General features: G+C 44.7%; 1 protein-coding gene and 1 long non-coding RNA gene across 5 annotated transcripts in view; one reads left to right on the forward strand and one right to left on the reverse strand.

Annotated features, from left to right (window-relative positions):
- The window catches only part of PLCB4 (phospholipase C beta 4), a 253,875-nt gene that overhangs the window by 136,198 nt on the left and 96,431 nt on the right, over nt 1-21,246 (forward strand). For all 4 annotated transcript variants that reach the window (XM_044263437.1, XM_044263439.1, XM_044263438.1 and 1 more), the window contains exons 6-7: nt 14,494-14,573; nt 15,809-15,862. In XM_044263437.1, coding sequence (XP_044119372.1) covers nt 14,494-14,573; nt 15,809-15,862 — 134 coding nt within the window. The remainder of the gene's footprint in view (nt 1-14,493; nt 14,574-15,808; nt 15,863-21,246) is intronic.
- Nucleotides 14,807-17,985, reverse strand: LOC122916257. The gene is made up of 3 exons (XR_006386148.1): nt 17,103-17,985; nt 15,676-15,767; nt 14,807-14,915 (listed from the first exon to the last, which is right to left on the reverse strand). It is a non-coding gene; the product is annotated as an uncharacterized LOC122916257 (long non-coding RNA).

The raw sequence follows: 21,246 nt of genomic DNA on the forward strand, positions 1-21,246 counted from the left end.
GTGGGTGAAACTTGTCTCCGGGGGCCACCCACGACCACCTTCCATCTCTGTGGCTCCCTTGGTTCTCGTCCTGCTTTTCAAGTCCATCTGTCCCAGAACTCAGTTCCTCTGTGTCTCCTCGGTGGCACACTGTCAGCCCCAACTTCGTAGTTTCTTCCTGTGATACCAAAAGTAGTAGTTCCTTTAGACCGTGAGTTGCAACCCCAGGTGCCTGTGGGAGAGAGGAAGATGATTTGAATAATGAAAAAGTACCAGGTGAAGACAAATAAGGGATGGTATAGACGGAGTTGGAGTGTCCATACACCCTCTGGAGGTGGGGGAGGGGGGCAACATCTATCTGTCTCCAGTCAATTTTCCAATGATATAAGAATATACGCCTTGAGGGGCGCCTGGGTGGCTCAGTGGGTTAAGCCGCTGCCTTCGGCTCGGGTCATGATCTCAGGGTCCTGGGATCGAGTCCCGCGTCGGGCTCTCTGCTCAGCAGGGAGCCTGCCTCTCTCTCTCTCTGCCTGCCTCTCCGTCTACTTGTGATTTCTCTCTGTCAAATAAATAAATAAAATCTTTAAAAAAAAAAAAAAAAAAAAGAATATACGCCTTGAGATTGTTGGATGGTTGAAGATGGTGGTGTGTTTTCCATGAGATACTGGACTTCTGGATTTATTTTTACATGAAATCTCCTGATGCTAAAATTTTGACAAATATATTCATTTTTAAACACCAATGCGCCAAATGACAGACTCTCTGTGGCTCATTTAGAACCTTAGCTATAGACATCAGCCAGCATGCCATAAGAAGGCACTTAGAGTAAGATAAATGCTAATATTTACCTAAGGTGTTTACTTTGTTGGCATTTTAAATGAAGATGCCTGGTTTGGGGGGTTTTTTGTTTTTGTTTTCATTTTCCCTTTTACCTTCTTTTATCCAGCTACTCATCAAAGAATTACTTTTTGATGAATTCTAAGCTTGGATAAATCATTTCCAGTACATGGGATTTTTTATTCTCATTGATAAAAGTAAGAAGTTAGGGCGCCTGGGTGGCTCAAGAGGTGGTTTAAGCCTCTGCCTTTGGCTCAGGTCATGATCTCAGCGTCCTGGGATCAAGGCCCACATCGGGCTCTCTGCTCAGCAGGGGGCCTGCTTGCCCCCTCTCTCTCCCTGCCTCCCTGTCTACTTGTGATTTCTCTCTCTCAAATATTTAAATATAATATATATAAATTATAAATATATATTTATAAAATATAAAAAAATTTTCTCAAATAAATAAAATCTTTAAAAAAAAAAAAAGGAAGTTGTACCCAGTGACCCTGGAAGTTATTTTCTCCTCTAAGGGTTCAGGACTCTCTTTGCAAGAGAAAATATACTAGATGCCAAGGAGGATGTGGCTTAGTTGCTTTGGAGGACATTTGCATATAGGTAGACACCCCTAGCTTAATACGGGTTGCATCACCCTCGCCAAAGCCAGTCCTCACATTGCTAAGAAAGGAGTTTCTGTGGTCGGACAGGGAGAGGGGAGAAGTATTTTCATAAAAGAGGCAGGACTTGCTGCTGGTCCCGTTATGGTGAGGTCCACAGTGTGCGGTCCACCAGAAGACAGAAGGCTGTGCATGGGGGCATGTGATAAAAATTTGAAAAAACATCTCATCTTCCCCACAAAGGAAACCCCATTCCCGACTCCCTGCAACCCCAGCCCAGCCACCCCAGTGTGCCTTTTTAATTCACACGATTTTCTTCTAAACACAGTTGGGCTTGTGCTGTTTATTATAGAGTTTCATGTACTGTATTTTACTTAAAGTTTTTATCACCTGTATTTTCTTGGTCCTTACAGTGTTTTTCTTGGGCTTCGGTATAATTATAAATCCCCGCGATCTTGGAGGTGGATTTTCTTGGTGTTGCCCGGTCTTCCTCAGAAAACTTCCAGCCCCCTGGGGGCTTCTGGGCAGAATGCAGGGGCTTCTTGGGAGACAGGTTTTCATTGCGGGGTGGGGGGGGGGGGAGGTGGTGGGAAGGATGGGGGGTGCTCTCTCTGCTGTGTGTCATGAACTTGACAGGTTTCCTAGGAAGAGACTCTGTGCTCATTTTGCCCTAATTGCGAGTGTTACCAAATGACTCCACCAAGGGAATGCAATATGAGTGCTTCTAATTGTTCCAAAAGCATAATAGGAAGTTGGGATTTCACCTTTCGGCCCCTGGGAGAGGAAACTGTCACTAGCTTTAAATTGCTTCTCTACTTACCACGCAGCCCCAGGTCTCCCTGCTGGCAGAGATGGGCCTCGTGAACACAGTGTATGTGGAAGACGAGCTCACACACGCTGGTTTGTTTTCTTCAAAGAATAGGGTACATGAGGAGACGGGTCGGACACCTCACCCCCTGAGTAATATGATCTAGAACGAGTTTAATAATCATAATGGGGGGCTGGCAAAGTGCAGCCCAGAGCCAAACCCACCCCTCAGCGCAAGGCCAGTGAGCTAAGAATGGCTTTGACATTTTTAAAGCGTTAATGAAACATTAAAACCGTACAACACAGAATCACCGGCAGCCTTCTTAAAACCTAAACTACATATATTCTGGCCCTTTACAGAAATGCTGACCAGAGATCCCCAATAATTAATAAGAGCAGCAGCCATGGGGTTTTTTAGTTTATATTGGATACCAGGTAATGTTCAAAGTGCTTGACCATATATTCTAAGTATCATTCTCACATCCTCTAGGATGGGCATGGTTGTTACTATTTTACAGAGGAAGAACTAGGCCCAGAGAGGCTGAGTCACTTGCCCAAGGTCACACAGCCCATAAGCATAAGCAACAGAGTCTTAAAGCCAGGCATTGGCCTCCCTCCAGATTCTGTATTCTGTCACTGCCCGGTGACTTCCTCCTGAACATTATAAAATCTTACACTACTTTTGAGGTAAAAGTTAATGTCTTATTTGTGGGAGCTGAAATCATACACCAGCACTTCCCATATTGGGGGGTTCTGCAAAATAGCCTACATGTAGAGGAGGTTCCCTGGTCAACAAAGCCCGAGAGGGCCTTGTTAGATTTCTTTACCGTAGTATTCCACGAAGCTGTCATGTTCTGGTGTGAGTCTCCACACCCAGGGGGTGGTATTGAACTATTTACCAAACTTTTTTTTTCTTTGTTTGTTTTTGCCTATTGAAAACACACAAATGAAAACCTTCCAGAACTACTGCTTTGTAGGGGGGGAAGTCAACAAGCAGTGTCATAGAGGCATTCTCGGCCCCATAGTTTTCCAGAAGTATGAAAGTGGTGTCATCTAGACATTCATTGTTTCACCTTTTTTTTTAAAAAAAAGATTTTATTTATTTATTTGACAGAGAGAGATTGCAAGTAGGCAGAGAGGCAGGCAGAGGGGGGAGGAGGAAGCAGGCTCCTCGCCAAGCAGAGAGCCCGATGTGGGGCTCGATCCCAGGACCCTGAGATCATGACCTGAGCCAAAGGCAGAGGCTTAGCCCACTGAGCCACCCAGGTGCCCCTTATTGATTCATCTTTACATACATATGCTTTTGATTCCATTTTCCTGCTGCCACATTCCCCTCCCCCTCACACCACCTCCAGCCCCACACCTTTCTTGTTGCCTGGGAAGGTCAGGGGACTCGTCCATAAAACAGAGAAAGGTAATGAAACAAAAACGCACTGATTTAGATTCTTTTTGATATCTTGTATTGAAAATCCTAATTAGCTTATGGGAGTACCTCTGGATTTGATGCGCCCAAGCTCTGTAGGTTGAGAGCTCTAGGCCAGAGTTCACCAGAGGTTCTCTGATTTGACTATATTGATCACTGAGCTTCCGCAGGGTGAGACAGCGTTCATTTTGGCGTGGCTTACTTTGCCAACATCATCTGCCAGTTCGTGTAGTAGGAGTATGACTTCAGGGTTGTAAGTACAGGTCTCAGCCAGAGAAACAACTTCATGAATACCTTCATGAATACCTCCTTTTTTTTTTTTTTTTTAAGATTTTATTTATTTTATTTGAGAGAGAGAGAGCAGGAGCTGAGGAGGGGAGGGACAGAGGCAGAGGGAGAAGCAGACTCCCTGCTGGGCAGGAAGCCTGACATGGGGCTCGATCCCAGGACCTTGGGATCATGAACTGAGCTAAAGGCAGATGCTTAACAGACTGAGCCCCCCATGAATATCTTTTAATTCACCAGCTGTTTACGCTTTTCTTACCACCAGGACTTTGCACATTTGACAATTGAACCCCCAAAGGCACTTTCACAAAACTGGCTTCTACCTGGCATAGGAGGGTATCCTGGTTTTCTTAAAATCTTGAAATTCTTCAGTTTTTCTCACTGGGGTTTTCAATGTGTTTTGGCATTTGTAGGAGCGGAGGTGCTCTCTTAACCTGAGTTAGGAAAGAACATCGCATATTACTTAAAGTCTCTAGGCACAAGTGAATGTAAGGCGTTCATGTATTCTGAGTGTATAGCTGTGGTTAGATTTTCTTCGTGTTTCTTCAGCTAGGTCTGTTTACGAAATAAACTGACAAGAGACAAATTAACAGAAAAGGCACCCAAATTTATTCATTTTTCACTTTGTGTACACGGAGCCTCACATGAGAAAGTAAATACCCAAAGGAGTGGGGATATTTGGGGGTTTGTACATCCTCTGAGGAAGGGAAAGAAAGGAAGCAAAAGGCGACTTTCAGGAGAGCAAATGATTTTTTAGGAAAGATCAATGGGCCCTTAGGAAAATAGATAGACATGAAAATTTTGTGACAGTGTCTGAGTGTGGTGTCACCATTGCATCTTCCAGAAGGGAAGGTTAGAGCTGCTCCTGGTTGGGGATTTTTGACAGTGGGGTTCTTTCGGGGAAGGCCCTGCTTGTAGTCAGATAAGGGATTTCAGGAATTCGGATGCTTTCAGCTCAAAATAATTTTTATACCAAAGTGGCATATTCTGGGTGGCTTAGCATGATTCCTTCAACAGCATATTTATTGAAGTAAATAATAAAATGTGATTAAATAAAATGTGGCATAAAATGTGATTATTTGAGACAGGGCTCTATAGATGCACTAGGACATGTTTACAGGGTATCTGTAAAAGCCGGCTTAAGTGATGCAAAAGTTGTCTCACGGAATGGTAATGAACAGAAACCCATTTGGTAGCGGAGTTCCACACTTGAGCTTCTGAACGATGACCTAGAACAGCACAGTGTCCTCTCATTTCTTATGACTATTTAGAGGTTCTTTTTGACCTAACCGTTCCCAGTGTTGTCAAGATAACCAGCCAGGCTGACAGACTGTTTTGACTATCTGCGAGTGACTAAACTAATCTTGATTAGGAAAGCACAGATATTATCCGGGCCCATCCACATTTGTCTTCTGCACGGAGCCACACAAAACCCATCTCTGGCAGCTGGGCTCCTGCCCACATACTCCTGCCCCGTGCTCTGCAGGTGACTGGAGAATCAGAGGGCACTCGGTACCTTCCTCCTTCACCTTGATCAGCTTTCCTCTGAGGACAGAGAACAGCAGATGAAAAACTTGTATTTTCTGGAAGACACTCAGGCCATGTCAGGAGAAAAGGGCGTCAGGTTGCGCTTCCCTTTTTCCTCGCTCCTGTCTTGGTTCTGAGATTTGAAAATTGTATCAGAATTATTACTGACTTCCCAAGGGCCTTTGTGATTACCATGGAGTTGTCCCTCGACTGACCTTGGGTTTTTCTCTGCAAGATCCCCATGACTCTTTGGGCGCCAGCTTCCGTCGGTCGTCACTGGTCATTATAGGCTCCTTCATTTCCCCTTCCATCTGGGGCTTATCAGCTGGATTGTATCTGGGATCACAAGTTGAGCTCCTGCATTTTGTGTGGGATTCTTCAGCCTCTCCGTCATCTTCTCCTCTTCTCTCCCTCTCTCTCTCTCTCTCTGGATAGCAACGGGGGTGACTTTCAGGTTTCTCTGCCTGATTTGTTCTTGCAGTCAGCGCTGTCATTGTCTGCCTGTTTGCCTGCTGTCCCCGGCCAGGAGGGCGTTTCCAGCACTGTCACAGATCTGTCCTGATGACTGAAACCCTGTATGTTCTACCTGTGTTGTTCTCTCCTTAGGAGAACGTGGAGGAAGTTGTTGACATGAAAGAGAAAACGGTTGTATTTTTTTCTTCTTAATGTGATGTAGAAGTCAGTCTGTGATATCCAGACATTGGTAGATCTGCTCCCACATCATTTTAGAATGGATTCAGCATCTTAGATGAGCACATTTGAGGAGTAAAATGTGATTTTGGCAGCGGGGTGGGGGGGAGGTGTCAAGTCCTGCATCAGTCACCAATCTCTCTGCTCTCCTGTGTCTGCCTCTGGGGTTTGGTCATCCCTGGGCCAGGCTCTGTTTCAGCATTGGGGTGAAGGCCATAGGGATCAAGACTTTAAGAACACAGGCCCTCGGCTCCTACTTAGTCCTGCTGCTGTGTTGGTTCCAGCTCTGGCGCTCAGACCTGATCGCTGGACCAGTGGGGGCACAAGTACCCTAGTTCTGGGAAACAGACATTTGTCTTGTTTCTGTACCATTCATTCACTCATTCATTCATTTTTTAAGATTCTGTTTATTTATTTGATACAGAAAACACAAGCAGGGGGAGAGGCAGGCAGAGGGAGAGGAAAAGGCAGGGAGAGAAAGAAGCAGGCCCTCTGCTGGGCAAGGAGCTCCACACAGGACTCGATCCCAGGACCCTGGGATCATAACCTGAGCTGAAGGCCAGACGTTTAAACGACCGAGCCACCCAGGCGCCCCTGTCGAAGTTATTCAATAAATGTCTCTCCAAAGCCCGGACTTCCAGATCCGACCTGTCCAGATGCTACACTTCCCTCTCTCCCAGTCCCGGGGAGCTGTTACTTCTAAGGGCCTTCCCCGGGGTCATCTCCTGCTGCCTGGTGAGATCCTACAAAATCACCGGCAACTAGATATGCTGGGGCTGGGGAATGGCCCTTGAGCTAGCCTCCTTCTGGACACCGGTTCCGCTTTTGTGGTGCTTGTAACTTTCTTTAAAATACTTGAGCCCATACTGCGATTTCTGTGTGAATTTCATCCGAAACAAGGGAGTGAAGATTGAAAATTCAAAGTGTCTCCCTTGGCAGTACTCTTACCCTAAACATGCTTAGTTAGCATGAAAGAACTTTGAATCAGCAGCTCCTAGGCCATTCATCGTATATAAATTGTACCTCAATAAAATTGTTCAAAAAGCGAAACCAGACAAGTCGGTCCTCCTGTGGCCACCTCCGCACGCTCTTCAGTTATCTGTACCCGTGATCCGTACCAGGTGCTCTGACACTAGCATCACGGGATTGTGGCATTAGAGGCATCTGCAGGGCCTGGCAAAAGGCAGGTGACTGGGCCCCATCCCCAGCGTGGCCAGATCTATAGATTTTTAGGTGGGGCCTGAGAGTTGTCACTTCTAATAATGCTCCTCGGGGATGTTCGTGCTGCTATCAGCTGCTATCAGGAGGGCCACTTGAGAAAAGCCAGCATAATGGAGAGTAGGACTGCTTTCTCATCGGTGGACTTCTTAACCGTGCACAAGAGAAGTGAATTTTTTCTAGAAATGACATCCAAACGCTGCACCTCTTCTGTGAACAGGGCACAGAAGGTCACGCCAGCCCCCGTGGCCTGTCTTGGAAGATTGCAAGAAATGTAGACTCTTCAGCACAGACACTGTAGACCTATTAAATCCAAATCTGTCTTGAGAAAATTTCCCAAGTGATCCAGATGCCGGGTAAAGTCTGAAAAATACTGGCCTACACCACATATAGCGCACGTGGTCTGGTTCCGTGGTCCTCCATTGTAGGTTCACATTAGAATTACCTACAGTCTCTAAAAGGTAGCTTGATGGTCCGACTGGGCTCAGATTGTTAATGAGAATCTCCAGGAGAGGAATCCAGGCTTCTGAAATGTCTTATAAGCTCCCCAGAGGCTTCTAAGGTACAACAAGTTCTGGGAACTACTAATCTGGTCTCTGAGTAATAGCCACACAGTATTGCTGTAACAGTGTACCAGCTGGAAATGGCTTTTGCTTGGCCTGTCTTTGAAATGGTCAGTATCGACAATTTAATGGCAACAGATACCTGACCCTGACAACTGAATTCATTTCCTTCCTTTTACATGTATAAACCCATTAGAGGAAATATGTAGAGTTCTACCTACAGTGTCTTTTCAGTCTAATAACACTCTTTAAAGCTCAAATGTCTTCCTAAAACCAAGTTTCTGGTTGAATATAAAGATAGTTACTCCACTCTGATTCTTCCTCTGGAATTTTGTGAAATGTTGCAATTTTACATCCTAGCACATTATAAAGAGTCTTATCTTGCTGCAACATTAGACCCTGTGGAAATCTTGGAAAGCTTCATAGTTTGTCTCTAATGCATGGATTTAAGGGAGGAAAAATGAATTTCCCTCTACTTTTCTGGGTTCCTGGCTGAGACATCCACCTCTAATAAGAGAGAGATGAACAGGAGAAAAAGAAATCTAATTACCTGTATACAGGAGCTCCCCAAGATATGAAAGGCTCTCTGATAATCAGGTAATTGAGGTGTACTTGCCATCCTGAGCTAAGGAGAAAGGGGGTAAGGCTCTGGGGCTTCAGAGGTGAGGAAGACAATTCTCAGGAAGATGAGAAAGGCAAATGTTTGGAAACAAATGGTTGTCATGCCCTGTGGGGAAGACTTTCTTGTGCTTAAAAAAAGAAGAAGAAGAAAGAAAAAGAAAATAGCTATCTGTGGTAATAGCTCTCTTCCTGGTACAGGACTCTATCTAAATTCTTTTCGGCAGTTAAGAGAGAGGTAAAAGGCTCTTCTTGAGTTTATCTGGTCTTGATTGTCTTCAGCTCAAAATAATGCAGTGCCAAAGTGGCACATTCTGGGGTGGCCCGCCCTGAACCCCATCCGTAAAACAAGTCTTATTACCAGAAGTCACAGTACAGTGGAATCAAGGCTGTATTTCAAGTTCTATAAATTCCTGGCTCATGTTGTTTGAGCAAATAACAAGTAAGTAACTGTTTAGAGTAACTGTTTAGAGCAAATAACAAGTAAGTGACTGTTTAGAGCAATTGAGAATAGCCAGCTGAGATCTGCCTTGACTTTTTCTGATCCCCAGGTACTTAAACAAAAAAACCAGAAACAGAAGCTCTCCACGGGTCAGAGTTTATGAGTTATAGGTAACAAGAAGGTCCCATATTTTAAACATCTCAGATGGCCCCGTCCATTGATTCTTTTCACAGTGCGGACATCGGGAAGGTGAAAGTCACTCCCTGCAATGTGCTACCTCCTGTTTGCACATGCAGGCTAGTGAACCCAAGTAGGTCACTTGCTAGCAAATGCAGATTTGTTCAGCCCAGGTAGGGAGGGATAGGACAAAATGAGGTAAGTCGGGAACTGGAGGGGAGCTCTTTCCAGAGCCCTTACTAGAAGACCAGATATCCCAGACAAAGGCCCTGTAGGAAACCATCATCTCCCATAGGAAATGAAACCCGGGTCGTCCTAGGTGGGCAACAGAAGTAGATACTCCAGGTGGGAGGGGCCCTCTTCTAGATCTGTGCTTCTCAAGCTGGGGTGTGCACACGCGTGCCCCCGGGATCTTTAAAGGAGGATTCTGATCAAGTGGGTCTCGGTGGGATGAGACCTAAGATTTTGTGGTTCTAACAAGCAACTGGACATGTTGATGGTATTGGTCTAGGAGCCAACCTTTTGTCTGCGTGGCTTGGGTTCAGAATGGTGCCTTTATAGGCAAATTTGCAAAAGAGCCATTTGGAAAGCTCATTTCAACACAGATTTCTCTTCCCCAGCCCTAGGGACAGGTTTCATAGATAGGTCCTCCTGATTTGCCTTTTAACAATTCCCAAGTGACGCTGTTGTCCTGGACTACACCCCTCGTAACAAGTCTGTAGTCAACTTGGAGCAGACTTAGTTAAGATGCCTCCACCACTTCCACCAGTAGCCAACTCTTTGAGAGCAAAGAATCACCCACCAAAAGATGAAGGGTGATGTCACTGAGGGTTCCCTTTGGAGAAAAAAATCACATAGCACACTTGGAGAGTGCCACAGGGTCTGTGTTATTTTTTTACTTTGACAACATGCTGTTTTGACTAAAGACCGTAAAGGACGCTTCTGGAACAAAACCTAGAGCTAAGATGGAGTTAAAAGAACATCAGCTCTACCTGACGTACGGACTAGCAAGTAATGGGACTAGTTATTTTAGGATGACAAAGCTATATGTACATGAAAAAAGGCTTAGAGTTCAAATACCAAAATGTTGTCAAGTGGCTTGCTCTTGATGTCAGTAATAGAATCTGAGGTGATGTTTACTTTGTGCTGTATACTTTCTTGCTTTACATTCTTTTGCAAAGGACATTTGAATACTGGTTCCCTAACCTTTAAAAAAGCAAACAAACAAAAAAAAACCTACCAAATATTTTTAAAGGGAAAAAGGGAGGTATACACCCTGTGTAAATTCATAATTTTTTGGTTTTGTTTTGTTATGTCTATGCCCTTCAGCTGCTTTTTTCAGTGGGAACAGGATTGTTTTGTCCTTGACAGTCCAGTGCTCCCCCCCACCCCCGGGGCCAGGGGTGCGGGCGGAGGGGGCGGGTGGTGGGTGCGGGTGGAGTGCAAAGGAGACCGCTTAGGGCGAGGCCAACACCCTTTGCCTGGAAAATGGATGCAGGCCTGTATGGCAAGAACAAGGAGTCCCAGAGGGGAGGTTGTAAGTCCCTAGGAGGAAATGAAAGGCAGCTTCTCTTTCTCCCTCCTTTTCTCCTAAGCCATCCATCCAAGCCCACAAGAGTCCCTGAAAGGACCTTTCTTGCCTTTCTCCTAAGATGGGCTGAAATAAGCTTTAATTGAAGTTAGAATTAGAAAAGATCGAAGACATGAAGAGAACAACCTGGTGGGGACGGGGAGAAACGGCACTGGACCTCTGAATCCAGTGGATCCTTTAGGCTGGTTTTCCTGCATGGGCCCACTCAGCATGGCCGGACCAGAAGGAAGCACCCAGCACAGTAGGAATCCTATCACAAGCGTGTCACCATTGAGCCAATGAGTGTGCGCAACATCTGTCAGGGAATGATCCTTCTAGAAACATGCAGTCCTGGGCTTGAAGTTGCACCTTTTGGGGCATTACATAGACTGTCAATGTATGTGCTTATTTTCAGCAATTCAGGGAAACACACCTAAGTCATAGTTTTTTGTTTTATTTTTTTCTTCTGTTCATCTAGAAACATTCAACAAAGTTTCTGTGTATCCAGTTCACCCCGGCAGTTCACCCCGGGTACAACTTTTCAGCTAAACTCTAGGGCTCTACTGACACCTGCTGGCATTTCATCTACTTTGTTAGAAACAGCAAAACAAACCACTGAACGTTATTTCCTAAGGCCTCTTGACCTTAATATGCTAGGTGTTCATTACCTAGGAGACGGCAGAGAAAAGGAAAGGCCTAATGGGACTTTTCCATGTCATGGAGGGAGAACTGTGAACAAACCCTAAGGACGGGCAGACAAAAACAGACTTCTTACTGCCCCTCAGCCTTGTGCCAGCTGCTCTGTGATCTTGGGCAAGGCCCTTGACCCTCACTTTCATCATCACAAAGAGAAGAAGCCACAGTCTCCCCCACCCCGGTGCCCTTTAGGGCCTAGGAGGATTCCAGTGGCATTTCCTACTAACTAGAACATGAGTACTGTCCCTGAAGGGGTGACCTCAAAGGTCACTCCCGGAGACCTTTCTGTCGCAATAAACAAGATTTCTTTACCAGCATTACATTTTCAAAAGATGGATGAGTTGTTTAAACCTCCTCAAAGTCTGGTATCTCTGTAACTTATTTTTAGGAACAACTAAATCAGGATGCTCAGAAAAAGCCAGTGAACAGTCTCAGAAATTGCCCAGTTCTTTGCCCTAGGAAACCATGGACTCTGTTTTGTGTTTTGGGACACGTAACAAGCCTTCAGGTTGAGAAAATGCTGCCCAGTGAATGCCAACCTAATTATTTACGTTCTTCTGTCTCCTCTTGGGAAACTGTGTGAGCCTGTGGTTTGTTAGACCAACAGCAGGATATTTGACGGTCCCCAGGGAGTTATAGTCCCATATTTAGCCTGACAGAGGAAGTAAAGCCTGATGATGAAAATAATAAGGCATTTCTTTAATTCTACTATTGCCTTTCTTCCTCCTCCCTCAGAATTCTGGTGTCACCATCATGAGGCTTTCAGTGCTATTTATGGTCCTCAGGAAATGGCCTTTTCTAGTTGTGGAAGGAAACTGACCTCTTTTGGCTCCTAAGTCCTCCTTCAGAAAACTGTTAGGTATGACTGGAGCATAAAGAGGAAAGCCAAAACTCTCCATTAGACTCCTACCCATTAGGATGACTATTCTCATAATGAAAAAAAAAAAAAAACAGGAAAAACAAAACAAAGCAGGTATCAATAAGGATGTGAAGAAATTGGAACCCACATGCACTGTTGGTGGGAATAGAAAATGACATGGCTGCCATGGGAATCAGTGTGGTGGTTCCACAAAAACAAACAAACAAACAAAAAAACCAGAATTACCATAGGATCCAGTAATTCTGCCTCAGAGTATATACCCAAAAGAATTGAAGGCGGGCACTTGAAGAGCTATTGGTACACCTGTGTTCACAGAAGTGTCTATTCCAATAGCCACCTTTAATCACAGTAGCAACCCAGGCGTCCATCCATAGATGAGTGAAGAAGCCAAAATGGTCTACACAGCCAACGGAATATTATTCAGCCTTTACAGAGAAGGATATTCCGACACATGCTGTGAACTGAGTGAGTCTTGAGGACATTATACCAGTCCACTTGGTCAAAGAGCAAATACTGTATGATTCGTTTTTATGAAGAACCTAGGAAGGGCAGATTCATAGAGACAGAAAATAGAATGGTGGTTGCCAGGGTTAGGGACTGAGAAGAAAATAGGGAGCTGTGTAATGGGGACAGAGTTTCAGTTTTGCAAGAAGAAAAGAGTTCTGGAGATGGATGGTGGGGAAGGTTGCACAACATTGTGAATATTATTTAATGCCATGGAAATGTTCACTGAAAATTGGTTCTGACAATCAGTTTAATATCACTTGCATTTTATCACAGGGAGACAAACCATAAGTGACTCTTAATCTCACAAAACAAACTGAGAGTTGCTGGGGGGAGGGGGGTTGGGAGAAGGGGGGTGGGGTTATGGACATTGGGGAGGGTATGTGCTTTGGTGAGTGCTATAAAGTGTGTAAACCTGGCGATTCACAGACCTGTACCCCTGGGGATAAAAATATATTATGTCTTTATAAAAAATTAAAAATTTAAAAAAAACAAAACCACACACACGTTACAGAGCTCAGTCTTTACCTCTGGCCCTTGCAAGGACTAAATCACTAGTACACGTTAAAATACCTGGTAATATTGGGGCACATGGGTGGCTCAGCAGGTTAAGCCTCTGGCCCCATGTTGGCTTTCGAGCTCTTGATATGTGATGAGTGAAATGGAGACACGGAACTGTACCTTTATTCAGTTTCAATTTAAACAGTCACTGTCCACTGTGCCTAGTGGACAGTGCAGGTAGGCTATACGTCTCTACTACTCTCTATCCCCAGATATGTTCCCTTCCTCAGCACAGAGCTACAGCAGTCAGACTATAAACCAAAGAAGGTAAGATACTGGCTTTTGTGGAGGCCTCAGCTCTGTTTCCACCCCCAGTATCAATTTGCTGCAAAACATGTTTCCAAGGGTGTGATTCTTTATTTTAGCAACTTGGTGTGGCATTCATTGGCATCAGTTATTGGACTCAGGGGTAGAGTTGGCCTTAATTCATGGGCCAACCTTTTCTAATAGAATGTCCTTATGAGACCCAAATTCCTTTACTGCCATGGACAGTCTTCCTTCACGTTTCCTTGTAAATCCATGGAGTGATGTTATGAACTAAAACTGAGGTCCAAGCCCTTATACAGAAATTATGTAAGCCCTTTGCTGTTTGCACTGGATTCCCCAGCAATCCGTGCATGCTTTCCTTTTTAAGGCTCTGCTGGAAAACACAGACAGGTAAGCTATGTACCAAATTCTTAGATTGAAATAGAATCCCACGATAAAATTGATGAACCCCAAATGCATTCATCCTCTAAAAATGGGAATAGCTAAATATGTCATCCTGTGTTGTATAACGTTGCTTGGAAATAATGAAGATTGCCAGTGGCTGAGAAAGGATTTCTATTTAAACAGGCTGGAAATAGAAGGTTTAACAAGTCAATCAGTGGGCAGCGTTCCTTTGTGACAACCCAGTGTTTAATGATGCTCTAGATGTTACATTTATCTTCATGGAAAGAATGAAAGCTGTTTATTAAAGAATAAAGTATGGCATGCAAAATGAAGATTGCTCTGTGGCAGGGAGGAGATAAAAAAAGAATTTACATTATTCTTATTCTTATACAGGTTGTCTAATAAAAACCACCATTTTCAGTTCCTGTGGATTTTGCTCACCAGGAATGCTTTTTTCTTTCTCTTTCAGCAATGGGTAGAAGGACTGAGATCAATCATACACAACTTCAGGGCCAACAATGTCAGTCCAATGACCTGCCTCAAGAAACAGTGAGTTTTATTTACATCACTCTTTGTTCTTGGATGTTAAAAAGCAGAAGGTCGGTTTAGGACATGAAGGCTTAATAGATGTCCAGGTGACATCATCCTTGTTTTCCCTTCCATGCTCCCGACATGGAGAAAAAGTCCCCGACACACACCTGGACTCTTCATGCCACTTGGCCGGGCACGTGTGACCAACCCATGGCCCAAACTGATAAGAAAGGAGTGGTTGCTGGCAGGAAGATGCTGGAACTCCAGTGTCTTTTGGGTCCTAGGCCCCAGACTGAGTGCTGGTAAAGAGTTCTCCATGCCCCAGGCCGTAGTTGGGTGCCATTGTAGCTGGAGCCTCTGCTGTGGGAGAAGGAGAGTTGGGGAGTGCGGCCAAGAGAGGCACTTACAAGAGCTCCCTTTTCTAGCGTCAGAAAGGAGCACTGGCCCCAAGGACTGTTCAGCACTCAGTCAGGGATCTAAACGTGCGGGCCTTACCCCAGCTCACAGAATCCAAAATCCAGAGAGAGATCACCGTGCTAGATTTTTAACCCTTCCCAAGTGATTCCATCGGAGTGAAGTGAAAGTTACTCAAGTAGAAAGCCCAGCCAAAGCCCAAGTCTGTTTAAAAATCAGGAATTTAGGGAGGAAGCAGGCTCCCTGCCATCAAGAGGCCATGGCCTGGCAGCTGTAGGTACAGAAGGGAACTATGCTAAGAAATTATAGGAATAAGCCTGCACTCAGAAACAGGCCCAGCACCAAGGGTGTGAATCCTTGGACTGCCCAGCAGGAGGAACAGAGGGCAGCCCTCTGTCTACCTTCACCGTTACTTTTGGTCCCTTTGGCAGGTGCTTTAAGAGTAGCAGTTGCAAAGAAGTACCTAAAATTTGTTTTGCTCAGTGCAAGCCCCCAAATTTCTAATTCATCTAGGGTTGCTGGGAAAAATATGGGACTCCGAGTTACACTTATATTTCCTATAAGTAACAATTTTTGAGTAGAAGCATATCCTGGGCAGTATTTGGCACATACCTGTAAAAAAAAAAAAAATTGGTTGTTTTCTGAAATTCAGATTTAACCGAGGTTCCTGTATTTGCCAAACCTGATAACCATAAATTGATCTCACCGTGTATTATACTGTCTCCGGTTTTCAGAATAAATGTTCTTTGTTTGAATGAACTTTCTTTAAACGTTCTTAGCTGGATTGAAATGTTCCTCCTAAGAAACATTGAAACAGTGTTGTCATGGTTGTTTTCCAGCTGGATGAAATTGGCATTTATGACCAACACAAATGGTAAAATTCCAGTTAGGAGGTAAGTCAGTCATTTCTGTCTGGGTTCCATACCCTGGGCCAACCCTTGTGATACCAGACCAAAGACAGAGCCCACAAGTGCTTGTTAATTGCTTTCACTAAAGATGCTTCTGGAAGGTTGGTTTAAATCAGTCCATTGAATGCCGTGTTCAGTTTCTAAAAGTCATTTGTGGATGTAAATTTGCATTTTTCCTCACAATAGGTAGCATTAACTCTACTTCGACAAAGAACATCTGAAGATGTATACTTTTTAATCTTCAACTTTTTTTAGAATTTTAATGTCTTTCATCGACTTACCCTGAGCAACTGTTAGCTAAACTGAAAGAAGTTTTTGTTGTAAATTGTATTGTAGTGGAAGTGTGTAGACTGTGTCTCCACTGTGTGGAGACGTGATGCTTCTCTGTTTGGGCCTTGTTCTTCCTCTGGTGGGCGGCGCACATGGACACCTTTGGCTTCTTGCCATTTGGTCTCTAAGTGTACTCTCCCTGCCACCACACACTCTTCAGAGCTGTCACTTTCCCCCCTTGCTCTGCCCAAGGTAATGGAATCAAGAATGCAGAGAACAGGGGCATCTGGGTGGCTCAGTCACTTAAGCATCCGACTCTTGATTTTGGCTCAGGTCCTGATCTCAAGGAGATCAGGCCCTGTGTGGGGCTCTGTGCTGAGTGTGAAGCCTACTTAAAATTCTCTTTCCCTCTCCCTCTGCCCTTCTTCCCCCTGCCTACCCCGGCTTAAGCCCTTGATCTTAGAGATAAAATAAATAAATAAATCTTAAGGAAGGAAAGGATGGGGGTGCCTGGGCGGTTCAGTCATTAAACGTCTGCCTTCAGCTCAGGTCATGATCCCAGGGTCCTGGGATCGAGCCCCACATTGGGCTCTCTGCTCAGCGGGAAGCCTTCTTCTCCCTCTCCCTCTCCCCCTTCTTGTGTTTTCTCTCTTGCTGTGTCTTTCTCTGTCAAATAAATAAATAAAATCTTTTTTTTTTTAAACACCCTGCTAGCACCCTTGACTGATAATTGTTAGCAAAGATACTTACATCGATTCTTATTTTTTTTTTTCAAATCCTTTGCTCTGTTGAGCAACAGCAGGACAATTATTTTCATATATCCTAGCATTCTACAGCTACTGCCCAACATATAGTACCTTTTTTCTTTAAAATCTATATTGAAGTAATAAGTCCAAACTCCGCACAGACAGCACTGTGGATAACAGAAATTTAGGTTGGATCTGTTTTTACATACCTTATCATCCTGCTTTTTCTTCCAAGATAAGGCTCAGGAAATGGTTCTACAAAGTAGAACACATAGACTGCAATCGAAGCACTTCTAAGTAGCAATTCTGGTTTCATTTTTATGTATCCTTCTAATCAAGCCATTGTTAGACAAACTTGGAAATTTTTGTACGGTTCAAAGATCTTTATGGGTATATTCGCATCCAAAATGATTACCATCCTTTTGTCATTTTCTTTAGCTCGCTTTGACATGACCCCTTTGGTGCCTGCCAGCATTAACAGGTGTTTGACACAAGACATCTGTGACTCAGGGGCCGTTTGTTCAGAGTCGATGGAGCATTGACACCAAGCCAGACAAAAGCAGATGAGTTTCCTGGTGGATGAGCAGCCAAGGGCTAGGTGGAAGTTGTTCTGAATGTTTTAATGGATATGAAGAGTAAACACTTTTAAAACGTCAACTTCATCGCTTTCATTCTGGAGTTTTGAAGATGGAAACTATTAGTACCGCGTGCATATTGTTAGAAGGGATCTGGCTTCATAGTTATTCCATAGCTTGGGAATGGCCCCTGCTCTTGAATGTAAGCTGAAATTTAATATCCAGGACATTGCCCGAATGATTAATGAAGAAAGTCTTGCTCTTTATCTCCCTCTCTTTTTACCTCCCTGCATATGATCTTACGTAGTCTGTCTTTCTCTCACACTCACGCTCAGTATCGTCCCACCTAGACCAAGGCCTTGAAAGTCACTCTTTTTCTTTGCCATTTTCTATTCCTTGTAACCTGGAGTTGGAACCGTGGCTAGAGAGTCGGGAAATGGTAGCCAGACGAGAACTGTGGGCTCTGGCTGGAAGTAGTCTTTTTTTTTTTTTTTTTTTTTAAGATTTTTTAATTTATTTATTTGACCGAGAGAGATCACAAGCAGATGGAGAGGCAGGCAGAGAGGGAGAGAGAGGGAAGCAGGCTCCCTGATGAGCAGAGAGCCCGACGTGGGACTCGATCCCAGGACCCCGAGATTGGCTGGAAGTAGTCTTAAAGGAGACTGTTGTGTTAAAGAGGGCTGAGAGCTTCCGGCATGGTCATGGCAGCCCGGCTCCTGTGTAATCCATCTGTGTCCCAAAGGCTTCGCTTGTCTGTGAAGGGGACTGTACTGGGGAAGGACTCTACTGAGGCTAGACTACATGAGCCCTCCCTGAATGTTTGCCAAGATGGTGTTAAAACCACTCAGTGAATTGTAGGCCCATCGAGGGCAAGGAAAGAGTGTGACTCACTTGGTGTCTAGAATCGTTGCTGTCTTAGTCACCTGTAAAGTCTGCTGGAACATGGAATTGAACCAGAACTCTAATAGGACTGGGCACTACTCAAGCGTATTTGCTTTTGTAGCCTTTCCTTTGGGGAAGGTGGTTTGTTTTGACTCAACAAAAACTCACTGAGTACCTGTTAGCCATGAAGCCTAACTTGTACTTTGTGGGCATGGGGGTGTTTGAATCAGTCACTGTTCTTGATAAATACTCTCCCATCAAATGCCTATGACAGTATCTAAAATGTCCCTAGGCTTTGATAAAAGCATTTCTCTCAGGGAGCCTGGGTAGCTCAGTGGGTTAAAACCTCTGCCTTCAGCTCAGGTTATGATCCCAGGGTCCTGGGATCGAGCCCTGCATGGGGCTTTCTACTTAGCAGGGAGCCTGCTTTCTCCTCTCTCTCTCTGCCTCTCTGCCTACTTGTGATTTTTGTCTGTCAAATAAATAAATAAAATCTTAAAAAAAAAAAAAAAAGGCGTTTCTCTCAGGACCTGTTAAAGGACATTCTCCTGGGCCTCTAATGTAACTGGAAACTCAAAGAATTCGCCTTTGCGCCATAACCTGCCTTACCCCTGAGGGAATCCATTTTGAGGCCTAAGCTGTCCGATATGGCCCTTTATTAGATAGGCGGGGGGAATGGTCTTACTCTTATTCAACTTCCTTGCTCCTATTTTCCATCCTGGGTTTGGTCTCTTTTTGAATGAGGTGGGAAAATTCTTGGTGACATTGCCCCCTCAGGAAAGGGGGTGGGGCAGAGAACAAGCCCCTCTAGCCACATGGCCACCTCTTGCCCCTGGTTTTTGCACAGTTGTGTTATTGGGCTCTGACTTTGCCCTCACTAATATATTCCTACATGGATCTTCCTCTCTCCTGGCACCGGATGCTCTGTTTTTTTTCTTTCTCTCTCAATCTCTTTATCTGTGCCCCCCACCCCCACCCCAAATACATACACTTGGATCTCCTCCTCCTGCAAGATGTTCTTATTCTGCTTCCTATGTATTTCTTGGCATTTCAGTAAGTTCTAGCCAAAAGATTATTCCTGTACACTGTCCCCTTCCTCCCTGCCCTTCCCTCCCTCGACCCTGCACCCAGTTCTGTTTCGCTGGAAAGACTCAAGCCCTGTGCCAGCTACGTTCATGGCCACGTCGGTCAGTTCTCATCTCATTGTTCATGCTTATCCGAACCTAACTGAGGCTCAAGTTCACCAAGATACCCCTGAGATAGCGAGGTGGACCATTTCCTCCTGCAGGCACACCGATTGTGAAGATGCTGGCTCCTTTGGCTCTCACATTAATACATAATTAAATGAAAAAAAAAAAAGAGAGAGAGAGAGTGAGAACATTGAATAGCTATTTTCCCCTATTTTACAAAGGTCAGCTAAATTGCTTCTCAACCTAATTTAATGTATCCAAATTCCATGAACTCTGGAGAAGTGGGAAAGTGTGGACATCATACCGTCTACACTAGAGACCAGGTTACTCGATGTCAAATATGTACGCTCTACCATGTCTGTAGATGTGTTAAAGAGAATCCGTGGGCCTCCTTGGAGCCGAGTGCCGCTGTGTCCATTCTTAAAAATGAACTTCTCCAAGTATTCTTGGACCAAGTATGAAACAATAAAGCTTTGAATGAACACATAACAATTCCTTTACCTAAAGTTAGCTCTCCCCAGTCTATTTTGGGAAGCTGTACTGGGCACTCGGAGAGGTGCTCTCGCCTACTCATCAAGAATAATTGGCTCTCCGTGCTTCCATCAGGAGCCGGCTTCCACTGAACGTGGATGGAAGCGTGTGTGACAGGGTGGGGCATGGGGAGGTGCTCTTACAAATCCCTCCTGGGCTCACAGAGGAGGCTTTCCAAAGCCACGCTTGCCCCATGAAACAGCTCTACCCTCATGTCGAGGCTGGACTTGCAAAATGAGACTTTCAGTTATTAGGGTGGCAGATTCCCCAGGCTTCCAGCCACAGAATGAATGAAGACTCCGTTGGTTGGCTAAGGCACAGCTCAGCCAAACATGGATTCTAGGGTACCGGCTCCACCCCTCAGTAGGTCATTCTGAGGGTTGCAAGTGTATTTATCAGAAGAGAAACAGGCTCATTAAGGTGTTACCCATTTTATTAGCCTTGACGTACACCATACAGGATAAAGGGCAGCATCTTTATTCAGAAATACCACGTATTAGGGCAGTACCAAGATTCTACTGAAACACTGAACGAGTGTTCCCCTGTCCCCACCACCCCCCGCCTTCCCACCACACCTATCCCTTTCTCAGTAAACTTCCTAATCTTTGAGGCAGCTGCCATTTCGGTGTAGCTCAAGGGTGCTTACTTAGTTCAAAAAAATGTAAGGACACCTGAGTGGTTCAGTCCGTTTAAGCATCTGACTTCAGCTCAGGTCATGATCTCAGGGTCCTGGGATGGAGCCTTGTTGGGGAGTTCCTGGCTCAGCACAGAGTCTGCTTCTCTCTCTGCTTTTGCCCCTCCCCGCCCCCACTCATGCTCTCCCCCTCTTTCTTAAATAAATAAAATGTTTAAAAAAAAATGAAAAACTCATCTGATAGTGCATCTCAGCTATAGTAAGTATGAAAGCAAAGTATAAGGGCCATCCCAGGCAGAGGCTGAAATTTAGAGGAGACTGTTTCTCCCCCCAAGCCTGGATAGCGTCAACATGAGTTTTATTCTAGACCTATTCCATCTGCCACATTCCTTTTTCCTGAGAAAGTTATTCAGTAGGACCAACATTTGTCATTGTTTTGGCCCAACAGTATGTATGTCCAGGGCTTCTTGGGACACCCAGGGGGACACCCTTCTGAGAATCATATTGCCTCATGAGTGTAACCAGAGGGATATTGTGGGAG

Source organism: Neovison vison, chromosome 8, assembly GCF_020171115.1.
Source record: "Neovison vison isolate M4711 chromosome 8, ASM_NN_V1, whole genome shotgun sequence".
Taxonomy (NCBI): domain Eukaryota; kingdom Metazoa; phylum Chordata; class Mammalia; order Carnivora; family Mustelidae; genus Neogale; species Neogale vison.